General features: G+C 43.0%; 1 protein-coding gene across 1 annotated transcript in view; it reads left to right on the forward strand.

Moving 5' to 3' along the window:
- The window catches only part of NOL10 (nucleolar protein 10), a 44024-nt gene extending 39732 nt beyond the window's left edge, over positions 1 to 4292 (forward strand). The window contains exons 20-21 of the mRNA XM_082218296.1: positions 2917 to 3019; positions 3931 to 4292. Coding sequence (XP_082074422.1) covers positions 2917 to 3019; positions 3931 to 4050 — 223 coding nt within the window. The 3' untranslated portion in view covers positions 4051 to 4292. The remainder of the gene's footprint in view (positions 1 to 2916; positions 3020 to 3930) is intronic.
- The last annotated feature ends 18921 nt before the right edge of the window (positions 4293 to 23213 follow it).

The following is a 23213-nucleotide window of genomic DNA, read 5'->3' on the forward strand; positions in this document are numbered from 1 at the left end:
GTAATATCTTACATTACTCTGTTTCATATTATTATAATAGCACCTTTGATCAACCTAAGAATTGCATCTTTTAAGTGAAAGGATTTTATTGGTATTCTTCAGGTCACCTGCATGTTTTGAGGGAAACAGGTTTAGGCTGTTCTAGAAAACAGCTTCTGAATATAGTTGCTTTAAATAGCAAAGATACAATAGGGAATATCGTGGTTACTGTAGTTATAGAATTAATTGCTGCAAGATGTAATGGTGAGTATTAGCTTGGGGATTAGACAAATTCACGGCAAAACAGATGTCTCAGTGCCTGTTAGCCATGGTACTCAAGAACAGAACCACCATATACAGTTTTCCTGTAATTACAAACTCTGGGAGCAAACACGCCCTGCTTGGGAACATCCCAGGAGGCATCTAGCTGGTCACTGATGGTGACAGAATGCTGAACTTCGATGGGCCTTTCCTTCTCTCTCTCTCCCCCCTCCCCCGGAAAAGTGATACTTATGCTATCCAAATAATTACCTGAAAAACTAGATAGTAATTAGTTGGTCTGCTGTCCATGAAACCTGTCACACAAAAAGAAGAATTTCTGGTTACTCATAATTCCAGGATTCACAAGAGGGCTTTACTTTTATTAGACCAACCGTAATGTCACAAAATAGTGAGAACGCTTTCAAGTTCTAGAACTCTTCATCAAATTGGCTATTAAGGGAAGTGGAAAAACTGGCTTGGTGTTAGAAACCATTAAAGTCTGCATTTTAGTATCAGTCTTAAGGCATTGCTAGGAGCTGTGCAGGTTTCCAGTTACATCTAGGGACATTGGGATGAAGAAATACACAATGGCTGATTCCTAATTCTTAAAACATATAAAATCTAGAGAGTTCTCTATATCTGTCTCAAAAGTTAAGCAAAACACACAGGTTTCTTGTGGCTGAAAACCAGCAAGAAAGAGAAACATGGCAATTTTTATACAGTGGTACCTCAGGTTACATACGCTTCAGGTTACAGACTCCGCTAACCCAGAAATAGTGCTTCAGGTTAAGAACTTTGCTTCAGGATGAGAACAGAAATTGTGCTCCGGCGGCACGGCAGCAGCAGGAGGCCCCATTAGCTAAAGTGATGCTTCAGGTTAAGAACAGTTTCAGGTTAAGAACAGACCTCCGGAATGAATTTAGTACTTAACCTGAGGTAGCACTGTATTGGCAAAACTGGAGATTAATTTCATGTGGTCTACTTAGGTTTTTAAAAAAGCCAGTGGAAGCAAAATGAGAACACCTTTACCTAGTGGCTGCATGGAATGTCCCTTCAGAGACTAAAGTCCCATCTTCAGGTGTTACTCCAGCTGAGGATGCCACTCTTGAATGGTAAAATGTGGTAATCTTCAAGATACCTAGTTGATGCCAGATATATATGCCTCTTTCTATATTTTTTCTTTTCATTGTAGCATATGTAACGTAACTTCCTCAATCTCCAAGAAGGGCCACCATATTAGTTGCTGTAGCAAAAACAACAAAAGTCCTGTAACTAATTTAATGTATTGTGGCATAAAGTTTCACATCTGATGAAGTAGACTCTGATCCAGAAAAGCTTATGACACAATTAATTTGTTAAGGTGCTAACAGGGCTCAGTCCCCACCCCACCCCGAATCTTGACTGTCTTAATGTCTCCCCAATCCACCTAATGGCTAGACATGTTGCTTTTTATTATGGCATTTTGAAGAGATTTATGACTCTTTTATATAAGACTGGGTGTTGCTTTATCATATTCCTGACTCAGTGTTGCTCCAAGCTTTTATTAATACTGTATTAAGTTCTTCCTTAACAACACACACACACTGAACAATAAACAGCGGTATGGAGGGGAGAAGACGAGGGGAAGGTGGAAATGGCAAAGTATCCAGTATTCCAGCAGTTTGCAAAACTACTGCCCTTACTAAGCAAAGTGCTCAAGAGATTGGTGGTTAGCCAACTTCAGATGCTCGTAGAGAAGACAGATTATCTACACATAGCCTGGCTTTAGACTCCATTTTGAAACTGAATTCGCCTTGGTCGCCCTGGCAAATGGCTTCCTTCAGGAGCGAAATTGGGAGATGTGATCCTATTGAATCTCTTGGACTTCTCAGTACCTTTTGAGACCATCAGCCACAATATCTTACTGAATTGGCTCTGTGGGTGAAGAGTAAGGGTCACAGCGTTACTGTGGTTCCTCTGCTTTCAGATATCAGCATGGGGGTGTTCTTGGTGATTCTTGGATCTAGGTATTGTGTAGCTGGCCAGCTCTTGATAGGGTTGCATTCATCTGGAGAAACAGGAATGTACATATTCTAGGGGTATTCCTAGATTAAACTTTGTATCTGGATTTGGAAATGCAGGATTGCAGTGTCTTAGCTTCTTGTACCCTATAAATTACATGTGAGAGCCCCTGTTAAAAGGTTTGTGCAAAAATTGTTTAGTGCTAATGTATCCTCTTATCTGAGGTACAAATGTTGATATATAAACTACGCTTCAGGCTGCTTCACCTGCTTTTTTCGCTTTCACCTAAAATTTGCTTTGCGTTTTGTCCAGACAAAAGAGATTTATTTTATGTGGCATATAAAAGATTAGAAATGTGGTTATGTAGAGCTCTGGGGTTTTTAAAGCGCATTTTGTAGACTGTTGTTTGCATATAATAGTTGGAGCTGGAGCACCTATGCATTCTGTAAAAATGGATCTTAAACATACAGTGTGTGTGGAGCATACAAATCTCATGTTTGTATGTGTGTAATATTTGGGAAAATAAGAGTGAAATGTTCAGAAAAAAATTTAGTGATCATATTTGGAAATAATTTCTGTGCACACAGAGGTGGTTATTTCCCCCCTCTATGTGCTTTTAATACAGTATGCTGACTAGAAATACTAAGAAACTGACTTTCCCCCTCTTGTCTGCAGAAAAACACTCGGAGATCGTTTGCAGCTCGAAGAGAGAGTTGGTGCACTTAGCGTACATGACACCACAGTAGGAAGTAAACAAGTTACCTTTAAATTAAAAAAGGTAAGCTTAAAGTCTTAATGGTGCACGTTAATGCGGTGTTAATTGCAATGCAATAGAAGGGCTAAGTCAGCCTTCTGGTACAACTTGGGTTGTTTCAAGGGCTGGGCTGTGTTTGTGTTGTGCAACTTCAGCATATTTGCATACCTGTACTTGCTTTATATAATTTATTTCATTGCTTCTGGCTGTGGGTAGGAGCAGTGAGCTAGGCAAGCTGCTGAATCTCTGTAAGCTGCTGGAGGACTCTCCTTGGAAGCTAGGAATTCTATTCAGTCATTTATATGGGATGGTGGGGGGGGGGGTCAGTATGAACCCAGCACAGCTCTAGCACAAACTGAAGGCACAAGTTGGGGACGGAAGAATGTTCCGCCCAGCATCAAATATTTTTCTAGTGGTATCCCCAACCTACTGATGACTACACACTGGTGGTGAGAAAGAAATTGGGAACAAATGGAAACATGGGTGTCTTTAAACAAAGTGCCTTGCAGTATAATCTTGTACATGTCTACTCAGTTCAATAAGGCTTACTCCCAAATAAGTGGACACAGGATTGCACCTTTAATTGAGCTTGTACTATCTTTCGATCCATTGATCTATCTGTGGTTGTTTTTATTAGATTTTCCCCAAAATGCACTTTATTTATTTATTTAACTATTTTAAAATCAGAACAAATGAGGGGTACACAGGATTAAATATAATTACATGTGCTTGTACATGAAACTAGAAGATAGAGTTAATAGCTTGTTGATACACCCAAGAAAAACGTTGCAGTAATAATTCTTGGGTGACCACTTAGTAAATTGTGGTTTTTTGGATTTGACTAGAATAAAGTAATATTTTCTCCATCTCTCTTGGTACATCAGTATGGTTTGGAAGTGCAGTATTTACTTGGGTATTTTCTGCATTGTTTTCAGTCAGAGCAACAGAAAAAGCAGCAGGAAGCAGAGAAACACCATCATCAAGAAAGGCGAAAACTCAGGCGTTCAGCTGGCCATCTCAAAAGTAAAAGAGGAAGAGGGCGGCCCTTCCATTAATAGGACAATTCTGCTTTTCATAGACACAAATAAAAACTCTTCAAGTTACATTTGACAGAGAAGAACTGTCCATGGCACAACTGGGTGGCGAAGAAAGAACAAAACCAGGGAAAGCCGCTGATTTGGAATGGAGATACTTATGTTTCTAAGCTGCTGATTGTATAACCTGGTGTTTGTTTCAGATACAACCATTCCTGTGCTGAGTAGACTTCACCTTTAAAAAAAATAAATTTTAATAATAATGCTCTGTTTCAAAAGACTCTAGCTTTCAAGGACTGAAAAACTTTGATCTGCCAAGTCTTTTAACAAGATGATGAGGGGTGGGAATGGGAATTATATGACAAGAAATTCTGAAGTCGATGACAAAGATCATTAATTATCGTCAGCTTGGACAGTGTGAGAGCATGGTGCCGATAACGCCAAAGGTTGCTGGTTTGATTCCCCTATGGGACAGCTGCATATTTCTGCATTGCAGGGGTGTTGGACTAGATGAATCTTCAGGGCCCCCCTACAATTCTATGATTCTATGAAGAGAACTCAAATTCTCAAACTCTTGTCTTGTGACTCCTCAAATCCCTGCAATGGCTTCCTAGCTACTCCTGGATCCTATACCAAGCTTATTGTCCTCAGAATCCTCCATGGCCTCGCAGTGCTTTCCCTCTCTGCATGTTCATTCTTGTCACGTACACTCTCATCCAGTTCACCCTGTTGTATTTCGTCTTTGAAAACTTCCACGCATATAGATGGCACTGTATTAAAAAATAAATTATTCTAATTAGCTCCCATCAGCCCCAACCAGGAGTCAGAGATGATGGGAGTTGCAGTCCCACCAACAGCTGGGAAAGCCATCAGCTCTCCATTCCTAGTGAAGGATAGCAAGCGATCCATGTGTATGTTAGACCCAGAGTCAGCAAACAGGAGGACTTCTTATAAAAGAAAAAAGACAATTCCACAGGTCAGGAATGGTTTCCTGCACGCTTACGATGTGCCACCACCACCAAAGTATATCTGCAAAAAGTCTGAATGAAAACAAGGTCTTTTAAGAGGTACGCTAAAGTAATCAAACGGGCTATAGCGATCTGTATCACGGTAAGTTTTCAGAGCAGTCCTTGGCACTGAACCAATTTCCTGCCCCACACACATGAAGAGAGAGGCCCACTTCACACATGAAGTCGCCTATGGCACCTTGAGCCAAGAGATGTTCTTTATTAAAAGTGCAAGGTATTATGAAATAGCTCCCTTAAAAATAGTTCATCGGTGTGGATTGTTGCTGATCAAGCAATGGGTGCTTTTCCTTCCATTTCGCTACTTTCCCCCTTTAGCTGAGACATTTATGAGAATTATTTATTGGAATTTATTAGCGACACTTAGTACCAGAATGCTTTCAGAAGGCATTCCTGCCCCTGGGCAAGAGATTTCAAACTAAAAATCGGAACACGGAACATGTCATTTAAAAAATGTGTGTTCACCATTCTGTGTGTACATTACTTCTGTTATAAAAGAAGTAACGTCACTGGTTACATCTACAGAGCAATAAATTTTTCTTCATAAACCATTGAAATGAGAACTTGTGGGACAATGACGGTCTCAGTGTTGTTTTCGCCACTTAAAATAATGTGCTTTTTGTGTGTGTTCTACATTTATGGTAATAATGAAAAGGGTATAGTAACTATCTTAGCCACAGCTAACACAGATCTCAGTTCCCCCCCTTAACTGCAATCAGAAACTTTTAATCAAATCTTTGCAAATAGAAAATCATTATTTAGGGTGTAACTGTCTTAACAAAATAAAAAAATTCCTTCCAGTAGCACCTTAAAGACCAACTAGTTCTTGGTATGAGCTTTCGTGTGCATGCACACTTCTTCAGATACACACTTCTTCGTGTATCTGAAGAAGTGTGCATGCACACAAAAGCTCATACCAAGAACTAACTTAGTTGGTCTTTAAGGTGCTACTGGAAGGAATTTTTTTATTTTGACTATGGCAGACCAACACGGCTACCTACCTGTAACTGTCTTAACAGTAATCAGAAACCAACAGGTAGAGCACAGCCGGCCCAGAACACTCGGATCACTGGCCTGAATCTGGTCATTCTCAAATCAAAAGAAATTCAAAGGTAGTCTCAAGTTGTAATTAAATGGTTTTGTACCAGTTGATAAGTTCAATTTTATCACCTCTGGGTTGAATTGTGCCAGTGGGTTTTTATCCCTCTGCTAGTGGGTGACTCAAATTAAATCACATCTTATTTAATTGATATGGTGAATGACCAGCGCCAAGCAAACAAAATAAGAAGCACATAAAATAAATCATCCAAATGTGTACAAGACAAAAAAATTGAATAAAAGAAGGTAAATAAAAAAGACATGGGGTGAAATAAAATGAGCATCAACAACTTAAAAAATGTAGTTGTGTCACAAACTCCAAAGAGGAAAACTACAAAGTGTCTGTGATCAGTTCTCATTGGGCTTTACTTGATGACCAGAGTTAATTACCGGTAACTTAACAAGCTAGGATGTTTGTGATATCATCAGTTACTAGCCTTGTGAATAGTCATAATGCTTATTTCTGCATGCATTTAAGAGTTTTAACATAGTTGTCATAGATTTGTATCAATGAATATAGCTTTTATTCTTGGCTGCCATGGGCAATCTGTGACTAACAAATGGATGTGGCTATGATTATATGTTTATGTGGGAAGAACTAACGGCCCATAGATCAGCTTCCCACAAAGGGGCATGAAGCCCCCTTTATGTGATGTGGGAGCAGTGTGATGTGGGAGATGGATTGTTAATGACTGGCGTTAAAACTATTTTCAGTTCCAGTTTGCAATGCTTCTGAGTGATGCTGTAAATAGCCCCAAGACTCTGGGTAGTGTTCCTTTTATAAATGAATTTGTTTCCGCCAGAGCATTAACCAACACCAACACTTGTGTCAAATCAGCGGTCATGATGCAGCTTTGCGGTTCTTGTGCATGTTGATGGGCAATTAGAGCTTTGTGCTTAAGATACTTCCCAAAAATTATAACCCTCACGTTCTGTGTTTAACATCTTCATGCAAGTTGCTGCTTCACTTCTCCTTCCATGTTTCGCCTCTCTTTATCCCTCCTCTTTTCCTTTTCTAATGGTTTCCTCAGTGTGGATTATCACCCGTTATCTGCTTTAATTCCAAGTCATGATTAATTGGTCACAGTGATTCCGTAACCTAGAAAAGCACAGGGCTGGTTGACCGTGTGATGTTATAAGCACCCACGTGAGGCAGCTATCCAGTGGAGCATCAGGCACCAGCCTGGCCCACTTAAGGCACTATTTTGTCACCTTGCGCCATGATCTCTCCTTAGTGTGATGACTCTTGTAAGCTGCTTAGAGTGGCAGGCTAAGAAGCCCCACCCCCCACCTTTGGAGCTCAGTGCCATTCTGTTTTCATTTTTCCAGATATATCCACAGATTTCACATATAATCCCGATACAAGCAAACAGAAGCACCAAGACAAGTGGAGCGCCAACTCAGGAAGGGTGGGAATAACAGCCGCTCCCTGAAGTGGCTGCCTCACTTTGCCTAATGGTAGGGCCAGAACTGTGGTGACAGTGACACCATTGTGGTTCAGACATGAGAAGCAAACAACAATAGACCATTCCTACTATGTAGAGTCAATGTGAGGAGAAAATTCTCCACCCCTCTGCCCCACCCGCACCTTTATGCTACACACACCTGAAGATGTTGGATTAACCGGCAGCGGTTCTCAAGCTGTGGGTCCCCAGGTGTTGTTGGACTACAACTCCCATCATCACTGAGCTCTGGCCTTGCTAGCTGGGGGTGATGGGAGTTGTAGTTCAACAACATCTGGGGACGCACAGGTTGAGAAAGGCTGGATTAACGTGAGGGGATGAAATACTCCTTTCCAGCTGCCACTTAGCTCACAGTTTATGGCAGATAATGCCTCCATGCTTCCATTTCCAGGGATTAGCCTTTGTTTGCACCAGAACAATACACACATCATAAGAACACACAGCCGGCAGGATCAGGCCAAAGGCCCACCTAGTCCACCATCCTGTTCTCACACACACATGTCCATGGGAAGTTCAAAAGCAAGATCAGAGCGCAGTAGCCCTTGCCCCACCAGCAATATCCAGCTCTGGCATTTTCTGTTCTCTTCCCCACCAACTTGTCAGACTTGCTAACTTTTAATGTCAGCCGTTTGGAAATTTCCAGCATTAAATTGCATGTGAGAATCTATCTGAAGTTAAAGCCACATAATTGCAGATCACCACTCTTTGAAAAACGAGAAACCCGGCTTTTATGGCAGGGAAGGAAATCACAAGCGTCACAACCACATCATATCGAAAAGCACTTTGGAGACTGGATGTGGTTCTTCAATAATTCAATGCATGGTGTTCCAGTGAAGTCACAAATTAACTTGTGGTAGTTTTCACTGTCCTTTGTAGAGGGTTAAGAGGACAACAGAAGAGGGTGAAGAGGTTGGGTGCTAGTTTGCAAATGAAGAGTCTGAGCAAGAATAGATGCTTGTATGCTCAGGGAGACTGCTCCCTCTTCTTCCTGCCCTTCCTTCTGTGATGATCAGTATGAAGAAAGCATACCTCACTCCTATTTCAGTAGTTGTGTCCCTGGACCATTAAAAAACAAGCAAACAAACAAAAACCAACCAACCAACCCATTGAGCAGTGGGGGCTGATCCTTTAGAGGAAAGGGGCACTGCCAGATCAAACTTTGCCCTCAGCCACCCCTACCTTCCTGCCTTCTTATTTACAATCAGTCATGGAGTGAGTCTGCCTTTCATTGGCTCTATCGCCACCTACGGTTGGTCTTCCTACCTTCTGGCCTACCAGTTTCAATGGGTACTAGCCACAATCACTTTTGGGAGGTGTCTCGCTGGGCTCAGGGAATAACATAGTAAACACCTGCCTACCAAACATACCATGTGGTGACATCAGAAGTGGATAAGGAATTTAACAGTACTGGAAATGCAGAATATGTGAGTCAAACACGTGACCTTTTTTTTTTTTTGTCATACCCCAGCCTGGAAATATGAATGCCCATCAGCTTGAATTTCACTGATCTGGCCAGAATTTAATTAAACAAAACAAAACAAAACAAATTGATGGAGCTCCATTCAGAATTAAGTAGAGAGGTGAAAATAAAGATGGGATTGGGGAAAATGTTTTCATTTTTCTTTTTACATAACATGATCTTAGTTCCCCATTCCCTGTAATAAAGGTAAGAACTAGATAAGAGAGCAAAACAGTGGCAGTTGAGGCACCAAAAGGCAGGCAATCCTATACACATTTACCTAGAAGTAATTCCTATTGAACTTAGCAGGACACACAGGACTGTGCTGCAAATAACCATGGGCCAATAATCATGTATATTTTAGGCTTTGTTCCATCTTTTAACAGGCTTAACTGAAGTGCTGCAGGTACAGCAGACAAGAGCCTGTCCCAAGTTAAGCTTTTTCAGCACCATTAATTGCAATGGAAGTGTTAAGCACATGTGTCGCTTTCTCCGACTGAAAGCAGTGGGATATAAATGTGCTTAGCTTTGGCTAAATCATGCCCTGCTCATTTCTGGCATTTCACGTGCGACATTTCATCCATTTGATGCCTCCAGTTCTGGCCTAGCTTTCACAGAGAGGTAGCAAATATGTCTGGGTTGTACCAATTCAGGCTGCCTGTGGAGGCTCACTGGACTGTCCTTCATGCAACATTTTGCTGCACACAATAAACTAGACGTTTGGGAGGAAAGTTCCAGTGTGTAACCTTTTCTCAGACGTACCGTTTTTCTATGTGCAGGGTGCATGTGGGGCAAGGAAATGGTTGTGTATCTCTGATCTCGGCCACACCTTCAGTCTGAAGTGGCGCAGCCCTGAGACAGGCTTACTTCCTCAGCAAAAACTAGGTCAGCTCTTACTGATGTAAAAAAGGGGTTAGCTTTCTGGTCCAGGTAAATACTTGTTTCCTTTAATATAATGCCAAAAGTTTAATAGAGTGGGGAATTCAAGGAGACACATCTGCAGGATATACAAATCAGGGAAGAAACTTAAAATTTGGCAATCCTATCGGAAGGGGATGATGACGGTGTGATTGTGTGAGTGTGTGTGTATTTTAAAAATTAGGTAAAGGGAGCTGTTTATCAGTTCAGCTGGGATCACGCTTCCTTTCTCAAGATGTTTCCACATACCAAGTGTCCAGGGAAGATAACTGCATTCCGTATTGGAGGACGGGGATTTCCAACAAGAGGACATATGTTTCCTAAAACCATTGCTAGCATTTATTCATCCGAAACCGAATCAGCATACCTGCCTGTGGCAGCGTGAAAATAAAGAAAAATAAAGCAGGTTATTATCGCTTTGTGTTCATTAAGTTACTGCCTGATGCTTTGTGAAGGCTCATCTTTACAAGTAGGATATAAATACGCAAATAAAAGAGGGGCAACAACTAGGATCCCCTGAAAATCTGTGCATTGTGATGATTCCCGGATCCGCACTAGTATATTTTTCTGGAGGGGCATGTCAGGGAATGTGGGAGCTTGGGAGTCTGCAGATCCAAAGCTACTACTACTATTAATTTTATTATTCATACCCCGCCCATCTGGCTGCATTTCCCCAGCCACTCTGGGTGGCTTACAGTATATATAAAAACATAATAAAACATCAAACAAAAAAAACTTACTGGTACAGGGCCACCTTCAGATGTCTTCTAAAAGTCGTGTAGTTCTTTATCTCCTTGACATCTGAAGGGAGGGTGTTCCACAGGGCGGGTGCCACCACTGATAAGGCCCTCTGGCTGGTTCCCTGTAACTTCGCTTCTTGCAGTGAGGGAACCAGCAGAAGACCTGCGGAGGAGGACCTCAGCTACCTCCACCCCCATATTGCCCCATTCTGTGTTTTTTTTATAAATATTTTATTAGGTTTTAACAATAGAAAAATTCAGAAAAAATACAAAGACAAAGAAAATACAAAGTTACAAAATACAAAAATACGAACATTAAACATGAAAAAAGAAAAAGAAAAAACACATATAAGAAAAAGGCAAAAATTCCCTCTTTCTTAATTTCTCAGCTTTAGTTAACTTGTTTTCCTGACTTCCTCACGTCTCCCGTTCTTGTATCCCTTTTAAAAATTAATTCAGCAAATTCATGTCCTATTAGTTTATCTGTTATTAATCCAATCTTACATTTTACCTTGTTGCTAGAACCCCTGTAATTCATTTCAATGTCATCAGCATTCAAAAATTTTACAATATTTCTGTAAATATATTTTAAATTTCCTCCAATCTTCTTCCACCATCTCTTCTCCCTGGTCTCGGATTCTGCCAGTCATTTCCGCCATCTCCATGTAGTCTATTAATTGCATCTGCCAGTCTTCCAAGGTGGGTAAGTCTTGTGTCTCATATTGCCCCATTCTGACCCCCACCAGGAACGGAATACTTCTGTCTACACCACAGGAGCTTTCTACAGGTGTATCAGTGGATCTCCAATGGCATTGGGTCCATCTCATGGCAGATCAGGTCTTTCTCTGTTTATGCTGCATCCTATGATCTCTCGGCTGAATCCAAAATATACATGGTCACTTATATTTTTTTTTTTTTTATAATATTTTTTATTAGTTTTACAAAAGTTTTTATAACAAACAAACACAAAAAAACAAACAAACAAACAAAGAAGTGTGGTTTCATAATGTCATTTCGTAAACTTCTTTCCTCGGACTTCCCCATACCTCCCCTTTCTGCATCCTCATGTCCAAATTTTACAGCAACTTATAAATATTTTTTCCAACTCTAATTTATTATAGTCCTTTCTTATTCTGATCTTATATTACTGCAACCCTTTGTCTCTATCGAATCTCGACATTCTAAACTTCCTCAAGTTTATAATGGTCCTTAAGATAAATCTTGAATTTCTTCCAATCTTCTTCCGCAGTCTCCTGCGGAACCTGAGTTAATGACCTTAAGGGGAGTATCCTGGGTTTGCGTGGTGTGTTTTTTTTTTTACTTTCTCCTGCAATCTCATTTTTCTAACGAGAGCTCATCTCATCCTTGACTTTTGTTTTCGTCAAAGATTTACTGACCCATTCAAGAAAAAAACAAAACCTATTATCTCACTGCACTTTTAAACATAGCAAGGGTTCATTTCCAGCTGGTGAATGAACTGTAGCTTCCTGCTGAAATCCTGTGGGGTTTTTTAATACCACAAACATTCCAGGTTGGGGGGTGGGAGGTATTGGCTTGCTTTTGTTGCACTATAGTGCAGGAGTGACCTTTCAGAAAGCAATAATGTAGTAACACTGGGGAAGCATCACAGAACAACTAATGAAGTACAGTGGTGCCCCGCAATACGAATGCCTCGCAAGACGAAAAACCCGCTAGACGAGAGGGTTTTCCGTTTTTCGATGCACTTCGCGTGACGAATTTCCCTATGGGCTTGCTTCGCAAGACGAAAACGTCTTGCGAGTCTTGCGATTTTTTTCGCTTCCCCCCTTTTTCTAAGCCGCTAAGCCGCTAAGCCTTTAATAGCCGCTAAACCGCTAATAGCGCTAATCCGTTAAGCCACTAATAGGGTTGCTTCGCAAGACAAAAAAACCGCTAGACGAAGAGACTCGCGGAACGGATTATTTTCGTCTTGCGAGGCACCACTGTAGAAAGATGTGTTGGCAGTCCAGCACAAATCCACCATTAGCGCACAATGTTACAGAATAAAGCACCAGTCTGGAGGGATTTTAGCATTTTTTAAAATTGTTTTAAAGGTACCGCTTTATAGCGGGAAGGTAAACGGCGTTTCCGTGTGCTGCTCTGGTGCCGGTCGCCGGAGCAGCTTCGCCACGCTGGCCACGTGACCCAGAGGTGTCTGTGGACAGCGCTGGCTCCCGGCCTCTAGAGTGAGATGAGCGCACAACCCTAGAGTCTGTCAAGACTGGCCCGTACGGGCAGGGGTACCTTTACCTTTAAACTTGTTTCTGAGGAAGATAGCAGAAAAAGATTATTATAAAGAAAACAGTCAATACTATCAAGAGAAGGAGGAAAAGGAGAAGGAAGAGGAAGAGGAAGAGGGGTTTTACTTTCTTTGTGTGTTAGATAATTTAGTAAGGGCAATATTATTAGACTGAAGAGAATAAAATTCAGATCGGAGAGAAGAAGAGCAATTTTTAAAGAAATTTAAAAACTTTGTAATATTTTTTATTGCAGTTTTTTTGTTTTATTGTTGTAAATCACTTTGAAATATTTTCATGACATTGCTGTACATAAATATTTTTATCAATCAATTAGAAAGTAGTAAGATATCCAAGACAACAGGAATAAAATATATGCAAGGGGGGAAATGAAGGAAAAGAAACACAGTGATAACTGGGTAGATAGAGTTTTAGGCTTAAAGATGGAAGTAAATTCACCTGGAAAGTGAGAGACCAATGAGTTAAAGAAACTAAAACCAAATGAATGATAGAAGACAAAGGGGAAGATAGAATGGGATCAAGCAAACAAGTTAACGAAATTGCAGAAAGAAGAGGGGAAGCTTCTGTGGACAATTACGGTGATCTCTCATAGCTGTTTCTATGTTTTGTCTGTATATGATGAATGGCTCCCAGTACAGTGGTACCTCGGGTTACATATGCTTCAGGTTACAGACTCTGCTAACCCAGAAATAGTACCTCGGGTTAAGAACTTTGCTTCAGGATGAGAACAGTAATCGTGTGGCGGCGGCACGGCAGCACCGGGAGGCCCCATTAGCTAAGGTGGTACTTCAGGTTAAGAACAGTTTCAGGTTAAGAACGGACCTCCGGAACGAATTAAGTATGTAACCAGAGATACCACTGTATATTGAAGGAATAGCTGCCATCCCCCCCATGTGTCCTTCATTTTAAAATTAAATTGAAAATCTAAAGTGTCCTCATGTTCAGCAAATTAAGAAAGCCCCTCCATGTGTCATGAGTTTGCCATCCATATTTTTTACCTCTTGCATGGTCCCGGTGTTAGTTGGTTGTTTTACATGTGCATACTTAAAAATAAAAGATAATTTACAAATGATTAATACTTAGTCTGGCCTTTCAAGAAAAGTGGCAATTGGTTTATTGTGGAGGCATTTGGCGTGCAGTGTTGTGTTTAGAATCAGCTGGGTGTCAGAGACGGATTGGCTCTGAACTTTTAGCTGGACACTGCTATGGATTCATGGGTCTGCAAGTTTTGTCACCAAAGGGTATGTTGGAAATTGAACTGTTGGTCTAACGGGAACACATTAATTTTGCACTCTGACTTGCTTTGCAGACAAGTCCCATGCAGCTCGGTATATGGGTGTTAATTTTTTAGCCCAGTTACTTCCTTATGCAAGGACTTGAAGAGCCAATCAAATGTCAGATGTGAGCTTCAACCTACTGTACTTCATGGCCACTTTCCTGCAAGTGGCTTGATCAGCTGCTTTGTATTGTTTTGGTTATTCTTTTATATTAAACACTGTTATGCTTTGGGACAAAGATACAGTGGCGCCTCTTGTCTGACTGCCTTTATGCTACTAAAAACAGAACTACTTTGGGCCTTCCCTAAAATTCTGCTCCCGTAGAGGTCTTTTGAAAAATATAGAGAATTTGCTGTCTACTTCTGGTTAATGCTTGATTTACGCTGTTGTTACTGCACCCCATAAAAAGAGCTTTCTCTATCACAACATTTCTAGGTACATAAACAATCATGACTCACTTGTTTGAAAGTTCCTTGTGCTTGAGATCCAAAATACCCTTTAGCCCCTTTCGCTTTGATCTCATGCCTGAAAAAAGAAACCCTTTTCCTTGAAACGGGTGAAAGTTATTTCAGTTCTAATAATGCATCAAAGCTAATACATGTACAGTGTACAGAGTTGAGCCAAACCTCAGGATCTCTTTCTCCTTTTCAGTTTTAATTTACTGTTTTCTTTTCGGTGAATTTGGTGAGAGCCTTTTTATGCCTTTTGATGCTCATGAAAGCAAGAGATTAGGATTTCTTTACAGAAGCAATCTGCAACCATGGAAGCTTCTTTGCATTGGTCTGCTGGTGCTTGTCAGCCACTTCTTGGAGAACTTTTGGATCTCTCCTAAGTACTGATTTCAGAATGTTTCATGGGAAGCTTTTAGAGAGCTCCTTTAGTGTGGGGGATGGATTGAATATGTCAGTTTTGGTTCATTTTTCCAGTCTCGGGTTCATTCCTCCACATTTCCACATCAGTTTGCATTTTTTTAACAACGTCCTCATGAAAATTCATCAGCATTTTAGTACAAATCTCTCCTCATATAAACGGTTTTAAAATTCAAGTTTGCCTAATTAAAATACACAAGTTTGCAAAGCAAATTTCCCTGCTGAAACCAGTGCAAGATCAGGACGAACAGGGACTCAACCCCGCTTGAAAGTTGTTCCCATTGATTCTGAAACACTTCTGTCTAATCCAGATGTGGTGCTGCCGATTGTGTTTGTTCAAAGGTTTCGGAAAGGCACTATGCACTTGCTCATGTGCACTGTATTGTATTGCATCCAGATGTGTGTCTTAAGCTTGCATATATAACCTTAACATGGCATGCCTCACTTCATTGGGCAGAGTTAAAGGCAGAATTCATTTTGTAGGCTAAGTATAAACCATATCCTGGTATTATGAAATCAGTGATGACCAGAAAAACTAGAAGAACAACAGCAATAATGAAGGCTGTGTCTATCTTGACATTTTAAATTTATTTTATCAGATCTGCATGCCACTTTTCAATGGAGGATGGCTATGTTGAGAACACTATAAATTAGCAACTTAGTTATTTTATCTACTCCAGATATGACATCTACATCACTTAGGTAAACCTTGGGGCCCCTCCACATTCATTGCACATTAATGATTATTTGTGCTCTTGATGGTATTGTGGCGTTACACATGATCCCACTGTCAATACTGTTTGAGCCTGCAAAAGTTTTTGGGCTAGATGTGCTGCTTTGTTTCCATTAAGTGCATACCCCATAGCTTCCAGAATTTTTTTTTTTACCACAAATGTTCCTGGGGGTTGTTGTACTGTAGAGTGTTTGTTCAGATGGCAATAATATTGAGGAAGCACCACCGAATTAATAAATCAGAATGATGTATGCACTGTCTAGTATAAATCCACTATTATCACACTATTATTGTATCAATGACATGCTGGACAATACACTGGCAAAACAAACAAAGAAACCCTGCAGTCTGGAGGGGCTCTTAAAAAACCTAGAAATAGTGCTCATAAATATATCACTGACCCAGGGATGGTATTCATATTAAATGGAGAAAACTGAAGCAAAAACTGAAAAAAAGAGGAGGGGATAGCAAGTGTTGATTGAGTTACAAGTTATGAGGTCCAGCTCTGAGGGCCTTCTGGCTGTTCCCTCACTGCGAGATGTGAGGTTACAGGGAACCAGGGAGAGGGCCTTCTTGGTGGTGGCGCCCGCCCTGTGGAATGCCCTCCCATCACATGTCAAGGAAATAAACAACTATCTGACTTTTAGAAGACACCTGAAGGCAGCCCTGTTTAGGGAAGTTTTTAGTGTCTGATGTTTTACTCTGTTGGGAGCCACCCAGAGTGACTGGGGAAACCCAGCCAGATGGGCGGGGTATAAATAATAAATATTGATGATGATGATGAAAACACACACACATAGCAAATTTCAGGAGCAATATTGTGTTTTAAAATCTTATTTGCTTGGGTTTTATAAATTAATGCTCTTTGGGGTGCTCTCCTGGGGTTTGTTGTGCCTGTTGAATAATCAGAAAGAGGTTCTTTGAATCAAAGAGATACTTAATGATGTGAGTAACTCTCAAGCCAAGCTGTGCTCCAATTGCTGACTTTGCCTTGTATTTTCTGAGGGTTAGTAACCCAACAAATGACCCTGATCTCTCCAAGCTGGCTCTAATCTCTCTCTGTGTGTAAATAGATTTATTGTAAGTGGCAAAGCAGACATACAGCGCTGGAGCTGCACTTTCTGTGGAAGCAGGCTAGATTTGGTGGGTGATACTATAGAACCAGTCAACTCAAGATAAGGGCATATTTTCTCAGCATCCAGCCGAAAGACTCAACAAACTCACATAACACATCTTGTGGGAATGGAAAGCCATCACATCTGATTGTTTTCTCTCACAGTATCTCTCAAAGGCAGATCTTACGTTCCACATTTGCTGCTTTCTTACTGGCAGCCCAGCTTAATGTAGCGGTTCAGTGTTTTTCAGGAAATCTTTCTATACCCTACACGCCTGCCTTCTCTACATCAGAGACACCCAAGGCTGACTGATTAGGCTGAAAGCTCATGTTCCTTCAGAAATGAATGCTGCACTGATAATAATAATAATAATAATAATAATAATAATAATAATAATAACAACAACAACAACAACAACAACAACAACAACAACAATAATAATAATTTATAATTAATTATAATAATAATAATTTATTTATACCCCCCAATCTGGCTGAGTTTCCCCAGCCACTCTGTGCAGCTCCTTCAGATGTCCTTTAAAAATAGGGTAGCTGCTTATTTCCTTGACATCTGACGGGAGGGCCTTCCACAGGGCGGGCGCCACTACCAAGAAGGCTCTCTGTCTGGTTCCCTGTAACCTCACTTCTCGCAATGAGGGAACCGCCAGAAGGCCCTCGGCGCTGGACCTCAGTGTCCGGGCTGAACGATGTGGGTGGAGACGCTCCTTCAGGTATACAGGACTGAAGCCGTTTGGGGCTTTAAAGGTCAGCACCAACACTTTGAATTGTGCTTGGAAACATACTTGGAGCCAATGCAGATCTCTCAGGACCGGTATTATGTGGTCCCAGCAGCCACTCCCAGTCACCAGTCTAGCTACCACATTCTGGATACACATGCTATACTGCTGCCCTTTCACATTTACAAATGGCCCCTCTTTCACTTTTTCCTCCACGTTAACGCTGGTCAAATGTTTGCCTAAGCCAGTGTTTCCCAACCTTTTTTGGGCAAAGGCACACTTGTTTCATGAAAAAAATCTCAAGGCACACCACCATGCCAGATGGGGAAAGGTCACTTTTTACTTATGTAAAAAAAAAAAAAAATAGTAACAGCATAGAAGGTTAGGCTAGCATCCCTCTTCCAAATATGCTAGGTTTTTATTTGCAGGGACTGTTCTACATGGGAAGGGGAAAGGAAAGTTAATAGAAGGAAAGGCGGGTGGGAGAGAAAGAAAGAAAGAGGGAAGGAAGGGGGGAAGAGAAGTGGAAAGGAGGGAGACCGAGGCAGGGGAGAAGCGTCTGGAGAGTTGCTCCGAAGTTTGGGGGGCTGCGGGGGTGGGTGCGCGTCCCAGGAGGCGGAGGCCAGCCCGGGCTGGGAGCCGCGGCCCGGGGGCGGAAGGCGGACCGCGGCTCCTAGGATGTGGAAAGGGGACGGCGGCGCAGGGGGAGGAGACCCGCACGGCTAGGGCAACGCGCAGGGGGAGGGGAGCGGGCCGGAGGCAGGCGAGGGGGGCTGCGATCCCGCGTGCCGCGAACATGGCCTCCTTCCCCGCGGGCCCCGCCGAGCCCCCCGGCCGGGGAGGGCGGCGCACCCCCGCCGCTGGAGGAGAGCAGAGGCAGGAGGAGGAGGACGAAGGCGCTGCCGAGGAGGCGCGCCAACTTCTGCCAACTTCGGCGCCCGCCCCGTCGCCGCAGGCTCCTCCCGGCCGAGAGCCAGAGGACGGCGGCGGAGCAGGAGGAGGAGGATCGGGTTTGGCGACGGCTGCTGCGTCCTCTCCAAGCGCGGGGCTGGCCTCCGCCGCGCCCGATCCTCCGCGCTCGCCGCGCTTCTCGGCGGAGCAGGTCTCGTGCGTGTGCGAGGCGCTGCTGCAGGCGGGCGACCCCGGCCGGCTGGGCCGCTTCCTGGGCTCGCTGCCACCCGACGCCGAGGCGCCGTGCCTAGAGGCGCAGGCGGGCGAGAGCCTGGCCAAGGCGCGCGCGCTGCTGGCCTTCCAGCGCGGCAACTTCGCCGAGCTCTACCGCCTGGTGCAGAGCCGGCGATGGGATGTGGGAGGGAGCTCGCTCGCTGCCCCGCGTGTGCCTATGTGGGGCATGTTACAGCCCCGTGACGTCAGCGCCACGCAGGCAGCCAGGCAGGCAGACGGCGAGAGCCCCGCGCTGGGCGGCCTCTCCTCGCTGCCGCCGCCCCGCCTCTCGCCGCCCGCCTCGCCCGCCTCCCTCCCATGGCACACCAGGCAATGTCTCGCGGCACACTAGTGTGCCGCGGAACACCGGTTGGGAAACACTGGCCTAAGCAACACAAGAAATCCCAGGTGTGAAAGTAATCTTGAATAAAAAGCACCTCCATCACATGACTTGTGTGATAATTGTACACATGCTGATTTTGCTGCAATGCACATGTGTCGATATGGTGCCTTAGTGCGCATTGTATCTCTTTCTCATTTTTAATAGGCAACCGTAGATCTGTGAAGTTGAGCAATGGCCCTACACGCCCATTGTCTGCATCTCGATAACATTATACAGTATTCACCCTGTACTCTTACTGTTATCTCTGTCACTCACTAGTTTATGTATGTGTGAGAGAGATTAAAGCAGGCATGTATAAGCAGAAAAAGGAAAAGGCATGGGCTGTAATGTCTGTCCTCGTAACATGTTTTCCTGTTTTATACTTCTCTCCTTCTTGTACTGCCTGAAATAGACATTTCTGGAGGGGTGGTGTGGCAGGGCAGACACTAACTTCACAGGGCCTGATTTGGTCTGTGGGGTGCTAGTTGCTGACTCTCAAAACTCACTGGTGGTTTTGCCATTCAAGATTCCCTTGTTTAAAGACAGGAACAGGTACCGCACAAGGGAGTCAGGAAAAACAAACAGGATCTCTAATAACAATGGTTTGGGGTAGCACATTTCTTTCTCTTCTAAACGAATCAGGTTGCATCACCAATTAACTTTACAAGAGTGATGGCTGATTCATTTTATGCATGCAAAGCAGCAAGCTGTAAAATATTTAAATGTTATTAACACAGGTGAATCAGAACAGTTTCCTAAGTGGGCTTGCTCTCTATGTTAGGCAACGAACTGAATACTGAATGCACTGACTGTGTTGTCTACTTTAATAAGAAGGTGGTTACTTATTTCAGGGAGGTTCTATGGCTGCAAGGGCCATAAATATAAAGAAGATAAAAATCATTATCTGTACTACTATCGTAGTATCATATGAATATGCGTTTGGTACCAACCATGCCTAGACAGTAGGCATGATGCTGCCAAGTTATACATTTTTAAAGCCCAATTAAATTTGGTGGAAGAGTTAAGTATCTGTTTAAATTCCTCCCATATAAAACCATGGAATTTAAAAGCACCTAACATTGGCTGAATCATATTCCGTATTTTTTAAAATGCAATGACTACCGAATTTTTCGCTCTATAGGACGCACTTTTTCCCCTCCAAAAATTAAGGGGAAATATGTGTGCGTCCTATGGAGCGAATGCAGGCTCCTTGGCTTCAGCAATAGCAACGTGAAGCCTCCGAAGCGCAGAGGGTGTGCTCCCTCTGCGCTCCGGAGGCTACGCATTGCTTTCGCTGAAGCCTGGAGAGCGAGAGGGGTCGGTGCGCACCGACCCCTCTTGCTCTCCAGGCTTCAGGGATAGCCGCCTGAAGCCTTTGGAGCACAGCGCGAACTTGCACTGCACTCCAAAGGCTTTGGGTTCCTTTCGCTGAAGCCAGGAGAGCAAGACTCTCCTAGCTTCAGCAGAGAGGAAGAGCTGCGCAGCGCCCCTTCAGCGAAGCATGAGGAGAAATGAAAGGGGCTCCATTTCTCCTGCCGTTTCGCTGAAGGGGCGCTGAGCACAGAGGGGGAGATTTTTTTTCCCTTGTTCTCCCCCTCTAAAACAAGGTGCGTCCTATGGTCGGGTGCGTCCTATAGAGCGAAAAATACAGTACATAATTGTTACTGACATATTGTGCAGGATCCAGGCTTTCTGTAAGATAACATTTCTGCTTGAAGGGCATGGGGAGGAGAATCACATTTCCCCATAATTCCAGCTGCAGGGGAGAGGGGAGATTGCACTCAAATACAGTGGTACCTTGGCTGCCAAACTTAATCCGTTCCAGGAGTCCATTCGATTGCCGGAATCATTAGAAAACCAAGGTGCTGTTTACGATTGGCTGCAGGAGCTTCCTGTGCTCAGTCTGAAGCTGTGGAAGCCATGTTGGATGTTTGCCTTCCAAAGAACTTTCAAAAACCAGAACACTTATTTCTGGGTTTTTGGCATTTGGGAGCCAAAACGTACAAGTACCAAGCCGTTCCAGAACCAAGGTACGACTATATGCTGTATTATTGGGATTTGGTCAATCAGCCAATTGTCAGCACATGGAACTCTTAGGTTTCATTGTATTCGTGTATCATTGCGTATCGTTGCAACAGGAGTGGGTGCTTAATTTATCCTTACTTTTCAATCCAAGGACTTTTAGCTAGGGACTATTCAGAGCTCACCTGGATAGCTGGTGAATTTCCACAGAAATTTCGCAGTGGCAGCGGGAGGCCCCATTAGCTAAAGTGGTACCTCAGGTTAAGAACAGTTTCAGGTTAAGAACGGACCTCCAGAACGAATTAAGTTCTTAACCCGAGGTACCACTGTAATGCTGTTTCATTGATAGTCCACTTTTTTTCTCCTATTTTCATCATTTCTTAGAACTCTGGATTTTAGAAGTCTCTTTCTTTCTTTCTTTCTTTCTTTCTTTCTTTCTTTCTTTCTTTCTTTCTTTCTTGGGAAGCTTTTGATCCCCCTTTTCTAATACAAATTACGGTACATCAAAGAGGTGCCTATAGTACACAGAAACCATCTTTTGTGATCCAAACTGTGAAGTTGTCCGCCAGAAAGACTGGCCAGCAAGCAGGGAGTGACAGCTTTTTTTGTTCTGTCAAATTCTGTTGTTACAATGATATTCCTGCCCATGATCAAGCCCTTTCCCCCGTTTTGTAGTTTTTATCTACCTTTGAGTATGTTCTATGTGATCAGTAAAACTGAACTTCTTTCAAGTGGGGGACTGCGGGAAGCACCTTATTTCTAGGAACCATAGGCTGGGTTCTCTGTCATTCATTCTAAAGAAAGAACACTGTAGTAGTTTCTCTAGAATTCAATGTTAGATCCGGATTTGTATCTGTGTGTATCTGCCTGTGCATCAGAGCTTCAGCGTTGTCTTCCATGAACCCACCACAATCACCACTTCCTTCCAATAATGCTGGATGTTGGAGAAGTACAATAAAAGAGCATCGCCCTCACTGGGAGAGGGTGGAATAGTGGTGACTGCCTCAGGCCCTTCTTTGGAAGAGGGGGGACGGGACGGGACATGCCTGACACCATGGTCAGCAGCTCTGTTTCCTAATCAGCCCTGCCATATCCCACAAACGCAAGTGAGGCTTTCTATCTCCTCCTTTCCTTAGAGCAAAGCAGAGCGGAAGTGGCATGCATAAGGAAATATAAAGTAAGTTGTGTGGAGAATCCACAAAGCACAGCATTAATTAAGCCAAGGAGAGAGAGCACTGCTACTAATGGTGAAATATACCCGGAGTTGAGTGTGGATTTCATGCTCTTTATTCAGCTCATAGTAGTGAGGAATGAAAGTTTCCCCAAAATATTGGCTTTATATACATTATTTACACAATGGGCTGCATGTGATTGGCTAATTCCGGGGTTCTCCAGCAGGCCAATCAGGTTGTGGATTCACTTCCACCTGGAGCTGGATTGAGTGGCTCCTGCAGACCAATCATACTGCTGCATTGTTCTAGGACCAATCAGACTGCTGCATTCTGAATCCTATTGTTCTAGGACCAATCAGACTCCTGCATTTTGGATCCTATTGTTCTAGGACCAATCAGACTCCTGCATTTTGGATCCTATTGTTCTAGGACCAATCAGGCTGCTGCATTTTGGATCCTATTCAACTCAGTACATAACAAATGGCATGAAAGGGAGGAGGAGAGGCAGAGGCAAGGGGCATTTAAGGTAACAGATAGGGGATCTTTGCCCAGATTAGCACTAGTGCAACAGGACTTTGCCTCCTTCTCATGCCCCCACAGAGGCCTCATGCCATGCCCAGAAGACATTAAGGGGGTCTCCAGGGCGGGGCGGGGGGCAGGCGGGAGAGAGAAGGAAATAATGTTTTATAGCACAAGTAGAAATTCTTGCACTGACAGAACATTCTCCTTAGCAAT

This window comes from Podarcis vaucheri (genome assembly GCF_965113315.1).
Source record: "Podarcis vaucheri genome assembly, chromosome: 3".
NCBI classification, from domain to species: Eukaryota; Metazoa; Chordata; class Lepidosauria; order Squamata; family Lacertidae; genus Podarcis; species Podarcis vaucheri.